The 19,464-nt window shown below is 44.7% G+C and overlaps 1 protein-coding gene across 2 annotated transcripts in view; it reads right to left on the bottom strand.

Annotated features, from left to right (window-relative positions):
* The window catches only part of ZC2HC1A (zinc finger C2HC-type containing 1A), a 657,196-nt gene extending 638,255 nt beyond the window's left edge, over positions 1-18,941 (bottom strand). The window contains exon 1 of one of the 2 annotated variants that reach the window (XM_069621244.1): positions 18,833-18,941. In XM_069621244.1, the coding sequence (XP_069477345.1) occupies positions 18,833-18,848 (16 nt within the window). In that variant the 5' untranslated portion in view covers positions 18,849-18,941. The remainder of the gene's footprint in view (positions 1-18,832) is intronic. The other variant, XM_069621243.1, reaches the window with a different exon arrangement.
* Between the last annotated feature and the right edge of the window lie 523 nt (positions 18,942-19,464).

Raw genomic sequence — 19,464 nt, 5'->3', positions numbered from 1 at the left:
AGCGTGTCTCAGGGGCCCTGCAGTCCGCGCACCTCACTGTCTCGTTGCTCTGCAGCCTGGCTCCTCCTCCTGCTGCTGATGATCAGCGTGGCTCAGTGGTTGCTGTCTGCTTCCCGGAACCTCACTTGTCTGAGGCGCCAAACTATTCAACACAGCGTTATTCAGGCACTTTGGAGTGGTTTTGCTCCAAACTTTCCCAGAATTATGAGTATTAATATGTCTACCAGCAATCAGGCAGAACCGGACGGTTCGATGGTTTTACTGCTGTTCCAGCCTAGAATGTCGTAGGAGCTCACACGGGAGCAGCCATCTCACCGTGCGCACAACAGCGCCCCCTCACAAATAGCCTTCTTGACAACATGCCTCACGTTCTCCATTTGCGGACCAAATCAAGAAGAACACAGCCACATCTGTGTCTGCATAATGCGACACAAAATTCTGCAGGAGTTCTGAAACATACGCATGACCTGACCAAGTGCCTCCATCGCAAACGGCAGAGAAATTCCAGTAACATGTCCTAAACGTTTCCCTCCACAATGAAGAATAATAATGTCTGGATGATCACGCGTCAGCAATGTGGCACAAAGAGAAACCAAAATCAGCCACTTCATTACACGTACTCCATACCAGTGCACATCCACACGATAGAATCCAAAATGAGCAGCCACTGCACAGTGTTTTGCATTCACTTTCAACCAATGTATCTAGGACTCCCCAAAATCCATACACTCTGTCTCCTGAAACACACAGCCATAACCACAGACTTCTGCATTCCTCTCTACAAATATACCTTCTACCACCGTCTCTGCGTACACACCACACCCAGAAACCTTATTGAGCAATCCCTTAGCCTCCACAGTCCCATTTCCATGCCCGCCATCTTCAAAAGCCCCGGATGTGGCATGTGTAAACCTGGAACTACCGCAGTGTCCGCAGACTTATCGTGCTGTGTGCGAGAGTGGGGGAATATATTTCAACCAGGGTAGGGGATTTCATCTTTAGTGGTGGCTCTGAAAAGAGCCTTTTTTGTAGGTGCTTGTAAACAAACACATGGTTTTTATAGGGGTTTTTGTTTCTTCTCCTACGCACATTCGTACAATAACATCTTCAACGCAGCCTGTCAAACAAAACACCAATGGTGAACAAATGGTGGACAAACAAATGCTGTTTCCATTGAAAAGGTGCACATTTCGAGAATCAATTATGTCATTGTCACAGGAGAACATCCCAGCAGTGCACCAAAAAAAAAAAACAGCAAATCACACATGCTTCTGTTGATAAGACACCTTCCGACCTCTGGCTGGGCACAACGTACATTGGGATAGTCCCATACCCTTTTTGGTGGCATGGATGAGAAAACCACCTTGGCAGTGGGAAAAATCTGCTTCACTGCTTTCATCAACTTCTTTAGTTGACGGAACAAACGTTAACAAGCCATGTAACCCAAATGCAGGGCTCCATAATGCACCACGACAACATGAACAGTAGCAAAAGTGGCCACTTCTCTCGAAAATGTAAGCACAACGTCGAAACTGCACACATCGACACTGAACCACAAAACCTCCACTCCTTCCATATGGAAATTGCCATCAAAGTCTCTTTCCAGGGCATACCTGTGCAGATCTAGCACAAAGGCATGCCCCACGATCAACACTGCGTGTCTCTCCATCTCTGTCAGCCTCACTACGCAGAGTAAAATTAACTCCCCTGTTTGTGAAGCACACCCTCAGCACCCGATTGGATAATCCCCACAGTCCCACAGTCCCATTCCCAGCGTGCTGAGAAGGGCAGATGTGGCATGTGCGTTTTCCCAACTACCATGAGGGCCGCACCCCATTAAAGCAGGAGTAGTCCTTCTTCCATGTCCACAATATTTTTTCCAGGTCTCCCTCATTGTGTACTGTTAAATAGGTCACACACGCATCCACCAATTACATCCAAGACATCTGCATCTAACACTATCAGTTCTGTACAACACTCCATATGTACCGTTAAACATTCAGAGTGCAAGTCTTGTGTGATTCGAAAGGTGAAAGTTCTGTGAAACTATCCAAGATTTCTGCATCCAGATTCATCCACATCGGCACCCATCACCACAAAGTACAGGTATAAATATTTTGTCTACAGCATTTTTACAACTCTGTTATAAGTGCCTCTGAGCAGGGTATTTGCCACTGACCCTCCATAACGTACTCAAAAAGCATACTGTAATTTCTCCCATCAGCTACCATCAAGTGCCACTTCAATGGTATGTGCTTTGAAAGCTTTCATTTACCCATATCAGCCATTGTAATATCCAAACAGGAACCCTCTTCTTTCCTTCCAACAATACTATGAATTTAGGCAAAATGATCGCACAAAAGCAGCACTGAATGTATCATACCAACATAAACCAAGTACATACATTGCATGCATAAAACAGGGTGCCTGCCACTTACCTTGCACACTTCACGGAATGTAACATTAGTTAGAAAAGCAAAAAAAAATGTATGTTTGCATTGACAACAGTACCAATCGTAAATGTGGATACATAAATCCAAGAAGTGTAATAATTGCTGTACTCATGTAAGAAGCATATACATGTGCAGAAAAAGTAATGGAATTTCACACACAAACATAGTTTCCTTTCCAAGCTGTACACCTTTCCCAACCTTTTTCTCGCCCTTCTACAACTAGGACTAATCCATTTGCAAAGTAAATACTCCTACACCAATGCACACACTTGCCAAAAGGCACGTCATAAAGTACACTTACAAATTAACCACGTAACCCTTACCAACAATGCTGATGCTCCCAAATCCCCATTCATATACAGAACCATCCAATTACAGACAAACATTAAGTCTTCCTGCCAACACATCCCCCTACCCTTTTCTTAAATGCATTCTCCAAATTCAGTCAGTATGCCATTAACAAACATATTGTCTTACTGTCTTCTTTCACAGTTGCAGTTACCACCTCTGTCCTAAAAGCCAGTGGCGTGCCAACTTGAAAATGCAACCCAGAGGAAGCCTACTCTCGACAGCCAACAAAGTAAGTGCAATGATATTGTGTAGGTGCACCTACCTCTTACTAAGACAGTACAGTGTTCTTGGATATAATAAAAAAAAAAAAAAAGGTACACGATTGCATTAACTCACTGCTATTTGCTTCAAGCTTACTAAGTGCACCTAAGCATTTGCTCGCTTTGTGTTATGTCGCCGGCATTATAGCAACTCCCAAATAGCACTATAGCGTTCCCACCGTACACTAACACACCATTACACAATCACATACCTCTATCTGTATTCCTACCCTCATATTCATCCATTCATGCACAGATATACATCACAAAACGTGCAGACCTACACTTTCTTTTTTCTCCAACTGCTGCTACCGAATGCCTAGCAAAAAGGAAATCTGTTGAAAACAATGCAGAAACAGACCAGGTCTACCTAAAAAGCATAAAAAGTACCCATGCAGCCCTAGCAGATTTTGAAAGAGAACACCTAATTCAAATTAGTATGCAAACTGTATTGCAAATGGCACCAATTGTCGAAAACATTTATTGACACAGCTCAAACCAGTTAGTTGCCTTTAGAAATAATAGGCCTGCACTGAAATGCTGCACCCAATCCTAGAAACAGTTACAGTGGCTCAGGAATAAGGCAGGAATTAGACAACTGTGCTTGAATGGTAAATGACAAGTAGATCCACAGGAAGTGGTAAAGTACATACTGCAGGTATCGGAAAGCAAAAACATACCCATAAATCAAATCTTTCAGATTTCCTACAAGTGGAAACATACATGTACCTAATGAACGCTTTATCTATGTATGAACGCTTTATCTATGTATGTATACCTAACTGTGATTCCATTTCATTTCAACAGGAGGTACAAAATGCAAACCATAGCATATTGTGTAGGCCTTGCAATTCCGATAATTGTTCCAACTTTCATATACAATCCCAGAGGCAATACATAATATAAATGCTTTCAACGTACAATGAAGATGGGAAAAAAGTAACTGCAAGCTTACTACCTTCACATACATACATACATACATACAGGTATCATTTGGGAACAAAACTTTCACACAAATAGCCGCAATGTACCACACGGGCGACAAAACCAGGTCAGGACACTATGCTGTGTACATTAAAAAGCAGTACAATTTTTAAAGAAGTTGTAAAGGAATTTGTTTCGTTTCATGAAGTATAGGCCCAAAAATCTCCTTCCCCAAAGGCACTAAAGTGTGTAAGATGGCCCTGCCACCCACCTATGCGCAGCCATTGCACACACATTCTGCCAAAATACACCATTGATTTGTAACACACTGCACATATAAATAGTAAATAGGGGCCGTAAATGTACATATATGCATTGTGTCAGCTGTACATTCATTGCACCATGTATAAGGTTCCAGCATGTCTCCATGTACGTAAAAGGAAGTTCTATGTAACTGGAGGACATAGCTTTGGAAATGCATGATGAAATGGTAACCTGTTGCCACCTGATTTTGTTTTTGTAGCCGCATGGTGGCCGGGAATGGAAACCTGTCATACCACTCTATCAGCAGGGGAAAAGCTCATTGTAAAATAGGCTTCAGTGGTAAGCATGAATTGCCCCAAATGTAGAGGTTCTATGCGACTGAAAAAGAAAATCCATATACCAGTATCACAGTGTTGGCATGCATGTCTCCATGACGTTGCGGTGGGTGTGGCCAAGTCCTCCCTCTTGGGTGCTTTGCCTACGGCCTTTGGCCATGCACCCAAGACCCTAGGCCTTGGCTACACCCAGTACAACGTTATGCAGTCATGCATGCAAACATGTGGCCAGGTACTTGAACCCACAACCGTAATACAGCCACCGTCACTCCTACCCAACCCCTGCACCATAATACAGCCATGCATGCAAACATGTGGCCAGGTACCTGAACCCACAACCGTAATACAGCCACCGTCACTCCTACCCAACCCCTGCACCATAATACAGCCATGCATGCAAACATGTAGGCAGTTAGCAGAATCCACAAACATAACACAGCCCCCGGCACCTCTACCCACTTCCACTCACATCGTATTTTACTACTGCCAACCAAACCACAAAATCTTCAGAACATTCACCCTGCTCCCAGCACTCTATTAAGTACCCAGAACCAATACATCATAGTACAGTGCAGTACTCTGTAATCTGCGCAATGGCCACAACTCAACCACATAAAACATCCACTGTAACCCTATGCACTTCTATACACACAGTATTCCAACACATCACCCAGTGGACACACTCCAGGCCTGGTGACTCCATCATGTCCAGCCATGCACCCAAAACTGTAGGATGTGCTAACAATCACCACGCCCATTCAACCAACAATATGTACAATGTTGACACTCCACACACACACACACAAGGCAACAATGTGAAACCTACTTACAACTAGTGGACATACTTTTTGGTGCAAGGCCTCCAGCCGTACATCCAAGGCGCTAGGGGCTTACCACACACACACCCCAGCGTAGTACATCCTATGCAAAAATGCTCATGTCATGTGCAATCCACTCCCCATCTGCAATTGAGCCTGCCAGCACTCACCACAGAAAGAGGTTGCCTCAGGACCTGTTGAGCCATAACGAAGGCTGGCTGCAGTCACCATACAAGCTAGTCGCCTGAGGAGCTACGCAAATTGGCGCAGTAGGCACAGATACACTCCACCACCCTTTCCATCCCCTCGTCCCACCACCATATGCCGGAATGCATGTTTCCAGCGCCTTTCGGCACCGCACTATCCTCGACTGCAGCATGGCGGCGTTACCCAAACTTATGGCGCACATCACGCTTCCCTCCAGCCAACCACCGGGCGTGTCCAATGTCCGCCGACATCACGCCAAACTCCAGCCCAATCGAGGAGCGGACATGGAAATGGGACAGCAGAGCGGAACCAGATATCACACATTTTTTGAGACGTACATTTTACCTGCTTTTTAAAAAGGTGCAGGACTGATTATCACAAAATTTACAAAAGCACGCTTTCCGGACCAAGCCGCCGGTCCTGCGGCAAATTTCATGAAAATCCGTCAAACGGTTTGGGTTGTACGCGTGCGCAACCTTTTTGTCCATTCAGTCAATGGGGAAAAAAAATGTTGGGTCCCCCCCTCTATAACTTTGGACCCCCTGGACACAACCTCACCAAACTTCACAAAAGGATTCAGAGCAGGTCATATACAAAGTTTGGTGAGGATTCTTCCACAGGGAGTGAAGTTATAATCCGCCCAAAAAGTGCTCTTCCTTTGAGTTGAGCAACTTAACCACAACTACCACGGGCCGTCCAATATATATATTATTTTTGTGATGTTAGATGCACACAGTATCCTTACAAAAAATACACACAAGTGAATACAACTTACAATATACAAAAGTAAATAAAAACATAAAACCAGTTACATCAACTTAACAAGGACCGTACCAAATCAACAAACATACAAACAATCATGCATTTAAGAATACTAATATTGAACTTTTACAATTCCTTCATAATTCGGCAATTTAACAATAATTATCAGAGAGATATCTTCCCCACTTATTAAATCTAAAAAATAATTACGATTTGAATACATAAACTCATGGACACATGGCCCTAAAAAAAATGTCCTGTTCTTCTATAAAAACCCACAGGAAATGTGTTCCCTTGTCTGTAGCGCTCCCTCCATATCGCACTTATCTCAAGACCCATTTGTTTCGCTGCTTGCTGTCAATCTTACCCGATGTATCTCTCCTGTCAGAGCAAGTTTAACCTAAATCTTAGAAATTGAAAACGCCACTAACCATTCAGGAGCTTTACAAGGTATAAAAAGGTACAACTTCCAACCGTTTGTCACAGTTTTAATCCCCACACTATACCAATTCTGTTGCCAATCATATTTGAACAAACTTTTTTTTACTGCCCAGTGGTCAGTAATCAAATAACCAGCAGGTTTTTCACAATCCTTCAGGATCAATTCCACATATTTTACAAATTCCTTCATGGGGCCACATGATACCCACATAATTGCATCGGAAAGGTCAACATTAAAGGAATTTCCTTGGGCAGTCTTAGAGTTTACGATACTCGGAGACGATCTTCCAGTTCAAATGACCATGCAAGGATGCCAGACCAAGCTCGAATCCCACTGCCTCAATTGGCACACAGTCTGGTAAATTTAGGGCCCCGTTCCAAACCCTACTTCCAACCCTTGCATAGTCAATCGAACGTGATGCAACACCCAGGTGCATGCCATATAATAATACAGGAACAGCTTTCATTTTATAGAAGTCAATTAATGGAGGGATGGAAAAATGGCAGAACCTTGTATTGATGTTCCTCATCTGTGCAGAAAGTTTATTTGCCTTAATCATTAAGCAGAACAGAATAGAGGTAATGCTGGGTGAAGTATCTAACACAAAACCCAGATAGGATACGCTTGATACTGGGAAGTGGACCTGATCCTGCAGCACCCGTGGAAAGCCCATTTGTTTTCCTTGCATTCCTTCAGAATCATATTAACGCTCGTTTTCCTTTCATTAATGGTTAATTCGTTCTTCAATGAATATGATCTTATTGACACCAGCTGCCTCTGTAAACCCACCTGTCCAGCAGCACCAAATCGTCCACGGAGCCCAAATATGGTACAAACAATCTGGATATTCTGGGCAGCGCTAACGCAGTGCTCAGTAAATGATATCCCAAATCTGGTAAGTAGAAATTAAATATAGAGGAGGCAAGGACACATCCCTGTCCAAGCACTTGAAAGGGTGAAACTATCTGGGATTGCCCCCGGTCTGTTCAATCTCACTCTCAGTGTGCTGTCCTCCTGCAAATTCACCAATATCGAAATGAGTGATGGTGGTATGTCCCAACCTTGGAGTTTGGACCAAAGTAAAGTCTGGTTGACACAATCAAAAGCCTCCGAGTAATCAACTGTTGCCATATACAAACAGGCATTAGCAGCTATACATGCTCCTTCCTGCAGGCATGCAACAGCAAAGCCATTGAGATGTTGCGAGACCCCTACAGAAATCCGTATGAAATTTCTGTAACCAGCCTGCTGATTCTAATCCCCAAGGACTAGGGCCTCAAAGATCGTTCTCTCGCTATCTAGAAGAGCAATGTGCCAATAACTGGATGGGCTATCTCTGGCCCCCTTTTTATAAATGGGCACTACTATAGATTGTTTCCAGCTCAACAGTGTAATCTTGTGTGTTACAATATATGAAAACATTGTATACAGCACCAAGGTCCAGAGAGCAGCATTGATCTTCAAGATTGCATTACAAAACGCCCATTAGGCCCGGCGGCCCTAGACACAGAGGATTTCTTAACGAGACTCAGCAAATTCAAGAGACATAGTAAAAGTAAATGCAGTGTATTTGAGAGGTGCTTCCCAGTCAGATCTTCGATATATTACTCTAAAATGCTCACCCCATTGGCCACCAGAAATATAATTACTCTGGATAAATTCCTGGTAGACAATGAGGAGCTTTTTTATCTTCTCTTTGGGGCTGAATATTTTTGTCGCTCCTACACCGATTTGTATACACCTGCCGGAGATGTTTAACTTGTTCTCCAGAGTCTACCATCAACGGACACTCTGGAGCCTGAATCCTTGCACAACCTTTGTTCCTCTGACCCAATTCCCAGAAGACAGTCTGCATTTAGATCACCAGATATTTAAACATGCATACCATCCTCAAGAAAGTTTCGGTTATAGTAGCCAATTCTTTCTAAAAAAAGACTTCCAATTCATTACCTCGTGAATTCCAATAAATATTAACCAAAAACATGGCCTTTTTGAGGGTCTGGTTCTTTAGAAAATCCTTCAAAGCTAAAATACCATAAATGGTTATCAGACACCAGTTCATAATTCATTAATACTGCATTACTAATGGCTGTGACTAAACCACCCAATGGACGGCCACCCACACTTGGGGAAGCCATTTGCTGTATGACGGTGTAACCACCGAGCACACATTTTTCCCTTAGCCACCCCTTTTGAAGGTGTATCAAATCATATAATGCTGCTGTTCTTTCCACGGTACCCATGAAACTATGAAAACCCTGACTATTCCAGCTTTTAATTGACAAATTCTTGGTGGCTGGAATTACTGTTTAAGACCAGTACCATAGTCATTTAACTTTTGAGTTGGGCGGGCAAACAATTTGGGGAACTGTTGCAAATCAATCATGCCATTTCTCAAAGCACACACTTCATTATCAGAGAACTTCACTACTCTCCGATTACTTTACCCCGGAACGTATGTGACCTTGAAAGGCTTACATATTCCCCTCAAATAGTCATATTGAGGGGACACAATCAACAGATCAGATCTCCTAAAGGTCACTCCCCCATGCAACGCCAGGCACCAAATCATACCCCATTGCCCTTATAAAAAGTATATTTAAGCAACAATCCGATTTATTTATTTTATTAGCCATTGGTTTTAATCTTAAACCTTTGCTACATACAAAATGTAAGCAATCAAAAAAATCTTCCATAAATCCTTTGAATAAACACATATAAATAAAATGAGGAAACAGAAATGAGAAAAAAAATGTTTAAGAGAGAATAACCTGAAATAAAAACAACAAAAGAGAAATAAAGGAACAATTAAAAAGATTTAAAAAAAACAAATACAAAGTTTGAGGGAAAAAAAAAAGAATTAAAGAGGCCAAGATCATGTTTTCTCCAAATCCCAGAAATAAAACAGTTCCATACAAAAAGAGCAAGGCAAACTGAACATAACTGCTAGAGATTCTAGCTCTGCTGCTTCTAAAGATCAGCCCTTCTTGGGCTACTTTGTTGACAGTAGTTCAAAAAGTTCTTTCACGAAGGCCAGCAAGGCTAAAGTTAGTGAGGTTCGAGTGCTCAGTCTTCCCCACCATTTCTCATCAGAAAGGGTTGAATACCTGCGATAATGCTTAGCCAGCCATTTTGAGCGAAGATCTCTTGCGCCTACACAGATTAAGATGAGATGGTGTAACGTTCTCGATCACAGTCAGACATCCTACAGTGGAAGTCCTCAAAGCAGATGGTTTGCTAACCTTGAAGACTTCCTTGGTTCGGTAGAAGTTCATTCTTATCCTTAGAAAGTTCTGGCTTTTCAATTTGCAAGGAAATTTAGAAATATATGGTGGTAAAGAGTCCCTTGCTCTAGTGTCCTTGAAGTTGTTGCTATATATCCTCGATTTTTCTCGAGCTTCAAGCGCTTGGATCCAATCAAGATCATACAGTTTTCGTTTTGACGCAGGCTTGGTATAGCCACAATGATCCCAATTTTTCACCCAGATCAGTCAAAATACCATTACATAATGTGCTCCAGGCGGACAATAATGTCTCAGAAGGCCACAATAGTGCGGAACCAATAGCAGCAAGACCACCTTCAGTTCCTTTATCGCAGCATTTTCTGTAGAGTGAAAGTGTTTTCCAGACTGTTGTAGAATAGAGGGATGTCAGCCCCAATTCTACCCTGATGACCTGAATGGGCACACAGTTTGACAAGTGCAGCACCTTCTGCCAAAACAGATCTTCCAATTTCCCCCATACGAGGGCTTGTAGTGAAAAGGAAGTTTCCGCCCCATAAGTTAAAATTGGGGACACTTTGATCCCTGTGATCGACTTCTTCCACCTCAAAGAAAACTTGCAATATCTAGACATAATGATACTGGCTTGTGCAGCGAGGTTTCTTGTCTTACTTCGAAGGGAACATTCCCTCTGGGCGTCCACAGCACTGTCATTCAGGCACAGGCCCAAGAAGGTAAATTCTGACACTATGAAAAAAGAAAAAAAATAATAAAATCGCCTTTGATAAATCATGCTTTATTGGCACTGCCTTTCTTTTTTTATGCGACCAAAGGTTAGGATTCTTGATTTTTTAGCATTGATTCTCAATCCATTCAACTCCACATACTTGTCTAAGTATGCCTCTGGAGGCCCACCTTGGTTTGGTCCAACAAGATTAAATCGTTGGCGAAAAGGAGCCTTCCAATTGGGATGCCCGCCAATGAAGGAGGAAAACATCTGATCGCATCAAAGGCCGACTCTATGTCCGAGATAAAAGGATTAAAGGCAGCTGGTGCCAATGGGCAACTCTGTTTTAAGCCATTAAAAGGTTTTAATTGGCTCGGTCATATGGCCCTTACGATCCACTCTTACTCGCAGTGAAGTATGGGTATGCAAAAGTTTCAAAACTTCAATTATATCTGAGGAGCAACCCCATTTTTCAAGTTTTTGCCACAAGGTTAGGCGATCTATAGAGTCAAAAGCTTGCGCCAAATCAATTGACGCCATGTGTAGTTCTTGGCCCCTTTTGCCTTCGCCAGAGGATGGTTAGGTTGAAGAGATTTACTGAGGTCCCCACACCTCTTACAAAACCAGTTTGCCAGGAGTCATAGTGGTGGGTAGATGTAGCCCAGCTGGTAAAGGCCTTAAGAAGTAATGAGCCAAAAAGGTTACCACTGGCATTGAGAAGGACGATGGGCCTGTAATTGCCCAGAAACGTCCTATCACCCTTTTTATAAATCGGTACAATCGATGAGCATGTCCATGATGGTGGAATTTTTTTGACTTTCTTAATTTGGTCAAACCAGACACCCAATTTGGCAGGCCAGAAATGTGGGTCTTTCAGATGGCAAATAGACATTTCATCCGGCCCAGCCGCTCGAGATACTGGCCCTCTGGATTATATATCGCTCAGGGTTGTTGAAAAGGCCCAAGGACTCAGAGCCCATTGTAACTTGTAAATTTGAGTCTTCGCCACGCGCAAAAAGCTGTTCAAAATGAGACTTCCAAGTTTCCCCTGTAATCGGGTTAAGCAAAAGGGCTTCTTGGGGAGCCCACAAGTGGTTAAGCAATCTCCATATTTCTGCTGTATTTTTTCCTGGGAAAGGTGAAGTAGCATATTCTCCACCTTTCGTTGGAGCATGAGTGCCTTATGCGATTTCAGCCAGTTTGTAAAGGCTTACTTTCCGAATGGTCCGATTTACTACATTTGTGGACTTAAGTCCAATTGCACAAAATGTGTTCTATTTTCAGAAGGAAAATACACTCTTTCAATATCCCTAGAGCCTACTAAGCACTATTGTGGAATTTCGTGAAAAGCTATCATCACATTAGTTCTATTCAATATGAGGTCACCAAAACCAAGCTCTAGGAGGAGAGGAGATAGGCCCTTTATGCTGCGCTGGTTGCACCAACCCCTTAGCCTTAGAGATCTCAATCAGGCATCTAGCCTCAGCCTCCCAGTCTAAAACCATAGAAACTACTTCATCAATGCAGGGTGCCTCCACAGAGGACGCTGCAACTGCAGCCTCCTCAGAAAGGCCCATAAGAACTTCCTGGAATTTGGCTTTGAATTCTTCTGTCATCTACGATTTCCCTACTTCCATCGATGATTTTCTTTTGATTCTTCCAACCCATAGGTGGTAAATTGGGCAATGGGCTCTGTACCAGGACCACTTAGATCTTTCTTTTGTAAGCCCAACCACATCACGCCATATCTTTCATGGTCTTGAGGAGCAATTCAATATTAGCATTTACATCATTAAGCTGTGCTGCCTGTACCACCAAATCAGATTGAATGCTTTTGTGACATTTCAAGGACTTCTGCACCAATTCCAAATACATTTTTATGTTGATAAATTGAAGAGTATGGGTGCCCAGCTCTAAACAGATGTTATCTTAGAGAAATGAAAATGAAATCAACACCAAGTCCAGGGCTGCAATTCCAGGGGCAGATAGTCTAATATGTTTGTCCCCCTCTCTCCAAGTGTAATGAAGGGTTTGGTCAGACAATTCAGCTTCCGATTGTATGACATTTGAGGAAACGTTCATGCTTGTTGGATGCTCTGTTAAGAGAGAAGACACATTCTCCACTACATTGGCGCACAGCCCAACATATCCAAATGTTCGCCTTGTTCGTTGCAGTGTACTAATTCATCAGAAGACGCAGGATGCAGGTAAGACACTGGAGCCAGCAGGTACACAATGTAGAAGTGCTTTATTTTTTGTTTCATAGGCAGCAAAGAGGGGAAATGTATCTGGAGCTATGGGGGCCGTTCAATGAATTGTAGGGATGAGTGCAGATTAGTGTTTAGTCATTGAATATATATGTGTTAGTCAGGATGGGGGGGTTGTTTATGGGGATGTGCGTTCGTTTTGTGATTTGTCTGTACGTTTTATGTATTATTCTCCGTTACTGTAAGTTGGTAGGGTTTGGCTGGCTAATAGCATTTTAAGTCTAAGATATGTGTCTTTTAATTGTAATATGTGATAAATTAGATGAAATATATTCTATTTGTATTGACATTGTAACAATTCAAAACCAGTATACATTTTGAATATGCTATGTTTGACTCATACAAAAGTTAAATAAAGAGTTGAAAAACAAAAAGATAAGTGCTTTATTTAAGTTTCAGGGCATAAGTTGGAAGAAGAGGGAGAGCATTGATAACATCTTGCTCTCAGTAGTATCTCCCATCCTGAATGCCTGTCATCCATTGAACCCTAAGGGAACCCAAGGTGACACCACTAGTCAACATTCTATGGCTTGCATTGCATATAGCAATGCAAGCCCAGCACTACATTAGTGTTGTTCCAACCCATACAACTGCTCAATTGCCAGAAAGCTTTCCAAAAAACGTTGATCACTTATAGCATTACAGCAGACTTGTGTGTTTTGAGTTCCTTTATTGGTCCTCCGTTTTTTCCCTACTAGACTTGTTAGTTTTATTAGAAGCCTTCTTGTGCCCACACATTCGACAGTGAGCACCCAGCACCAGAGTTCTTGTCGAGGGTAAACTAACCGCCATGGGACACTAGTCATGTCGAGCAACTTGAGCATTTGAAACTGTAGGAAATGGCACCATCATGGTCACTGCGGGAACCATATCTGAGACACTCTACCTAGATAAAGATACTGCCTCAGATGCCCCCAACAAAGACCGCCATTCAGGATAGGAGGGCATCAACATGGTTGTTTAGAAGGCCCACTTGCTATTTTAGGCATCCCGGACTACACAAGCCACCGAAAACACCCACAACCACTAAAAGCAGTTGACTGATTGATTGGTGCTTGGCTGTGCTCAAGCCAAAGCAAGCACTTGATTGTAAAGAGCCTTGTGGGTTATATGTTCCGCTGCCAAGTAGTAAGTGCAATAATAGGCTCATGACAACTTAGATCCTCACCTTCTGGGTTGCCAAATAAAAACGTCTATCAATCCTCCACACAAGCTATTCCAAAAATCTCCAGTCTGGTCACCGGGGCTAACCTATCTAAGGTGCAATGTCCCACAATAACCCTTAACAGTTCATTTACCAGAATAAGAGTTATAGACTCAATTTGCTGGGGCCATGGATCTCAACAGCATCGTCACCTGACTGCAAGTTACTACTCAGATAGTATACAGACATTTCACTCCTGCCCCAACAGTAGCGGGGAGCAAAGTTTGCTGCGCAACTATGCATTGGAAAATGTAAATGTTATAACTCCTGTAGTGACTCTGCCTCTGCAGAAACCAGCTGCTGGCGCCCGTCAGCTCCCAGACACCGACACCTTGGTCAGCACTTTGCACATGAAGTGCTTATGTAGGTCTTCATGAAGATTCAAAGTGATAATGGGATGCCGGAGCTCCGTTCTTAAAGCTGCAGTATCGAGATAGCTTCAAAGAGGAACTGATAACAATAGTAGTAACAGTAACTGTAGCAAAGATAAAAAGTCGCTGAATCCACCAGAGGGCACCACCAGGCACCAAAACTTTGCTCAACCCTTCCCCTTTGCTAATATTGATATATTATGAATGACCACCAGACCACAGAGGGGGTGGGCAGTGATTTAAGTAGGGTGGCAAATTGAGGGACGGGGGCTCTTGTTAGGAGGGCGTGACCCAAGTACAAGTGCTTAGGGCACACCCCCAACAAGAGCCCCTCCCCCCGCTCACCACAGCCCTTGCATTCAAGGAGCTGTGGTTAAAGATTTGCCTGCGGGGGCGCAGGGGGGGGTCGCTCCTTGAATGCAATGGGCTGCCTGCTGTGTGATGTCTCTTTATCCCAAAAGAGGAGAAGGGCTGGGTTGGCCAGCTTTCCTTTTGTTGCTGAGCAAACAGTTAACATGCAGTGGAAGCCCTTCAACCAAGCACGGTTTAGCCGAAGCACTGCTCAGATACACGGCTGACTTCTGGTGTCAGTATTTCGGATTAGAAAAAAGAAAAGGCAGAAACGCTGACACCTACAGGCAGCCGTGCAACGATGCACTGCTCGGCTATACAGCTGCCTGAGATGTCAGCCTGGCTTGTGCTAGTTGGGGTGAGCCCCAGCAGGGCCCGGCATACTTAAAGCTCTGGGTGTGGGGTTTACTCAATTATGAAAAATGATGTAAATTTTAAACTGCTTATTCATTTTAGAAAAGGCAATCCCATTTCCAATGCAAAAAAAGCCAATGCAAATACATTTGCACTCTGCATTTATGTGAGGGTGTTTGGATTGCTTTAAAACTATGCAGCGAGTGTCGATGCCAGGATTTAAAATGCGGGTCGTTAAGATCACAGGCAAGACACTTAACCGCCAGACCACCTGAGACTCTAATAGGGACACCTGTGAAATTGTTAAGCTTACACTCAACGGGAAATATACAAGTACAGCTTTTTAGGTTTAAAAAGGTACGACCTTGTTATACTTTGGTTACAACATTACAGGAAACTTCGCCATTTTCCAGGTGTTCATGATTCATCTTGAGAGGCAAATGGTTTATGGAGTGTTAGATAGTGGACCTCCTGTATGTGTTGCCCCTTTAAGGGGGTGTGTCCCTCCCAACTGTTTTGCCCTTTTAAGATGGGCCAGGAGCCCGGCAGGCACATTAGGGATAAGGGAGCCCAGCAGGCACATTAGGGATTAGCAGCAGCAGCAGACTCCAAAACAGAATGTCTGACTGAGTCTCTCTTACTGAGGCCTACAGGCCCACCTGCGCAGCAGGGCCTGTAGGCCGGAGTGCCATGGGGCCCTCCTACCAGAGAGGCCACCATGGTTCACATGTGGGAGTAAGGCTTGCCCCTACCCCCTCCAAGACTGGGTGTTCCCCCAGCATTCCTGTGAGGCACAGGGCCTCTGAGGTGCTGGTGTCCTGAAGTACCTCAGAGGGCAGGTGCGATGCCCATGACCAGCCCCCAACTATTGATCCTCTGAGGCACTGGGCCTCCACGGTACTGGTGTCCCATAGTACCGCTAATGGAGCTGGTGCGATGTCCATGACAAGCTCCACTTCACAACAATTGGCGACGAGGAAGTCAGAATCTCCAGAGAAATGGGGGAGAAAGACGACGAGGCCCATGGGGCATTGTTCCTGCCACTCACTTGTGACGAGAAATGAGGGACAACGAGAGGAGGAGCGCCCGACCCACATCGCAAGCTAGGGTTGGCCTGCGCCTCACTGCCTTGGCTGCGGTGCAGGCCCGGGCCGCCCTGTGGGGAAGGGAGCCACACGGCATTCCGCTGCATGAAAATAACTGTGCACCCACCTGAGGGGGAAGGAACAGAGCGGCCAAGGCCACAAAGAAAATGCCTACTGCTCTGCTGGGGGTGAAAGGTACCGCCTTACCCCCAGGGAAAATATGAGTTGGCCGTGGTCACTGGAGAAGCGACCTTCCCCCACCTGAGGAGTGGGCTGCACTGCTATTTGTCCGCCATAGAAAGATGCGGCGAAGTAACGGCCCCGCCACGACGCATTGGCGGGAATGGCGCTGCCTTGGTCCAGGGAAGAAGATATGAGGCGGGTGCTTGTGCGACGGATCCAGTCTACACCCCCAAAGCATCCGCCGCAACAGATGAAGGCACTGCAGGGGCCCCCACAGTGATTCTGGGTACGGCATTGAAAAAAAGGAAGAGCTCCAGTCGGGAGCGAATGCCTGAAGGTGGGTTCCCCCCACAGCAGGCAGGTGGCAATGCTCCCATGTTGTGATGCCGCCGGAGCCCCAGCCTGAGCCCGGTGCCTGTGGCGGTGAGCTAGGAGAAATCCACGCTGCTGCAGTGCTCAGGTCGGAGCACGCAATTAAGGAAGAACGCGGCATTCCCTGCCAATACCTGCTGTCAGGCCCATACGAGAGAGAGCACCCTCCCAAGCTATGCCACCCAACGAACTCCAAGGAAGACCCCTAGCCTGGTGATGAAATTAAAGGACATGCTCTGGTCTGGAGAAAGGAATAAAAGAGAAACACCCAGAAGATCCCGGGCCGCGGGTGGTGAGCGACACTGGGCTCTGAAAAGAAAAAAAGTGTACATGCTCCAGACAGGAGCTGAAGAAACCAAAGAAGATATCCCCCCACCCCCCACAAAAGACCGGGCAAGGAGGCAGCATTCCAATTACTGATGCTCCATGACGGATCCAAGGAGCACTGCAAAATGGACAGCTCCAACATCATAGGGGAATGCCTAACTATCGATTCTCTCAGGCACTAGATCTCCACGGTATTGGTGTCCCATAATACCGCTAATGGAACTGGTGCGATTTCCATGACCAGCTCCACTTCACCCAACCGCAACACCACCTGAGACTCTAATAGGGACCCCTGTGAAATTGTTAAGCTTGCACTCAAAGGGAAATATTTAAGTACAGCTTTTTAGGTTTAAAAAGGTACGACCTTGTTATACTTTGGTTACAACATTATAGGAAACTTCGCTATTTTCCAGGTGTTCATGATTCATCTCGAGAGGCAAACGGTTTAAGAAGGAGCTCCTCCAACATCCCTCCAGTATTACCCACACTGGTGTCGCTTGGAATTTCTTTACTGTGGGGTCCCATTTTCAGCCCTGCCAGTGTACCACTGGCACTTTTTTCCACTTCGACCACTGTAAAATAGGGGTTAATTCATTTAATTGGCCGTAGTTCTTCCAACAAAACAGGAGAATTCGTTCACAGTGGCCCATCGGAAAATAAAAATGCCCATCAAGTCTATGCTGACAGCCAGAAGAACAAGTAGTACAAGTTTTGCATACTGGCCCGGGAGATGAAATGTCGGGAGTTCCTTTTCCCCAAAAACATATGCGATCAATTCCAGCCATCACACTGTATGCCATAAAACTGACACCATTATGTCCGATGGTATATATGTTTCCACTGAAACATGTCAAGGTTCTGCAAATAATTTGCGGTCGCTGCTCAACGTGCCATTACAATCGGGCCAATTCTCAATATGTCCGCACAACTTTCCGGCCAGGGTGCAACCCTGCTACCAGCCTTTGTATTTGCAAACACATTTTCTTTGGTAGAGATCACCAATTTACAAAATCCTGGATTGCCAGCTTATACCACGTTCTATCCCAGAGGATCTCTCTCTCTCTCGGACAGTTTGCTTCCAGACAGACCACCGTTTTGACAGATGTCATTACGGCACACGTTAGCAGTGAGCCCAATACAAGCATTGCATATATATCCCAACGCTCTTCCCGCTTGCAATACCTCCTTTTGCATCCTCCGTGCCCTTCCCTGCCTCGCTCTCGGCAGCAAGCTTACTTTCAGGGAGAATGGGAGAGGTGACACCGAGCGTTGTAAAGTAAAGGCCTGCAGGCTGCAGCTCAACCATTCCCTTCCGAGGTTATCCACCTTTTACTCTGTGCCCCAATCTCAGATCCCCGATCCCGTGAATTCGCCCCACAGCCAGTCACCGTTGCCCTCTCCATCACTTCTCTGCCATTCCGGCCTGCCCTCTGTGATGATGTCTTAGGGTCTCGCCCCGCCATCTCGCCTCCACACCCGACACACTGACAAAAGCATGTCATTGCCGCGCCCCTCGTTCATTTCGGCAACCACTGGCATCCATGCCCCTCTCACCTCCCAGCGTATCCATTGCTCGCGCTGTCTCCGCTGCGACGCTGCTGTAGCAACTGAAGGTCTCAGCCTTCCAGTGTTGCCAGGTCTGAATTGCAAAACAAGCACGATTTCCGAAGAAAAGAGGTCCTAAACAACACAAGTGCATGCGACAAAAAGGTCGAAACAAGCTGCCTCCCACAGAACGAGACGCAATGGTTACAAAATAATGCACGCTAACGAGCGTTCGACCTTTTATCAATATTACGTTTTAATCCATAAATGGGTCGTGTCTATGACGTTTGGAATATATAAATAAGGGGTGATATTTATGTGGTGTGTGGGTCATCCGCCTTGGAATCAATTCAGGCACCCATCAATCATTGTACTTTTCCATAGATGGACGTATTAATTCACTGCACAGTTATATAGTGTATGATCCGTTTAATCAATTTACAGAATTATTAAATGGCCTTACTAATCAAGTTGCTTGACCTGATAAAAATGCGCATGCACTATCACCAGGTTTTCAACGCTCCAGGTGATGCTGCTGAGATGGGGCACAATCATATGAGGACTGATTAGGAACATTTTCCCTGTTTTGCAAGGGAGCAACCTCAAAGTAATGGGTGGGCAAGTTCCAGGGATTCTGGGCT

This window comes from Ambystoma mexicanum, chromosome 5q (assembly GCF_040938575.1).
Source record: "Ambystoma mexicanum isolate Mex_15411 chromosome 5q, UKY_AmexF1_1, whole genome shotgun sequence".
Lineage (NCBI taxonomy): Eukaryota > Metazoa > Chordata > Amphibia > Caudata > Ambystomatidae > Ambystoma > Ambystoma mexicanum.
This window is presented reverse-complemented; position numbering and strand designations above follow the sequence as displayed.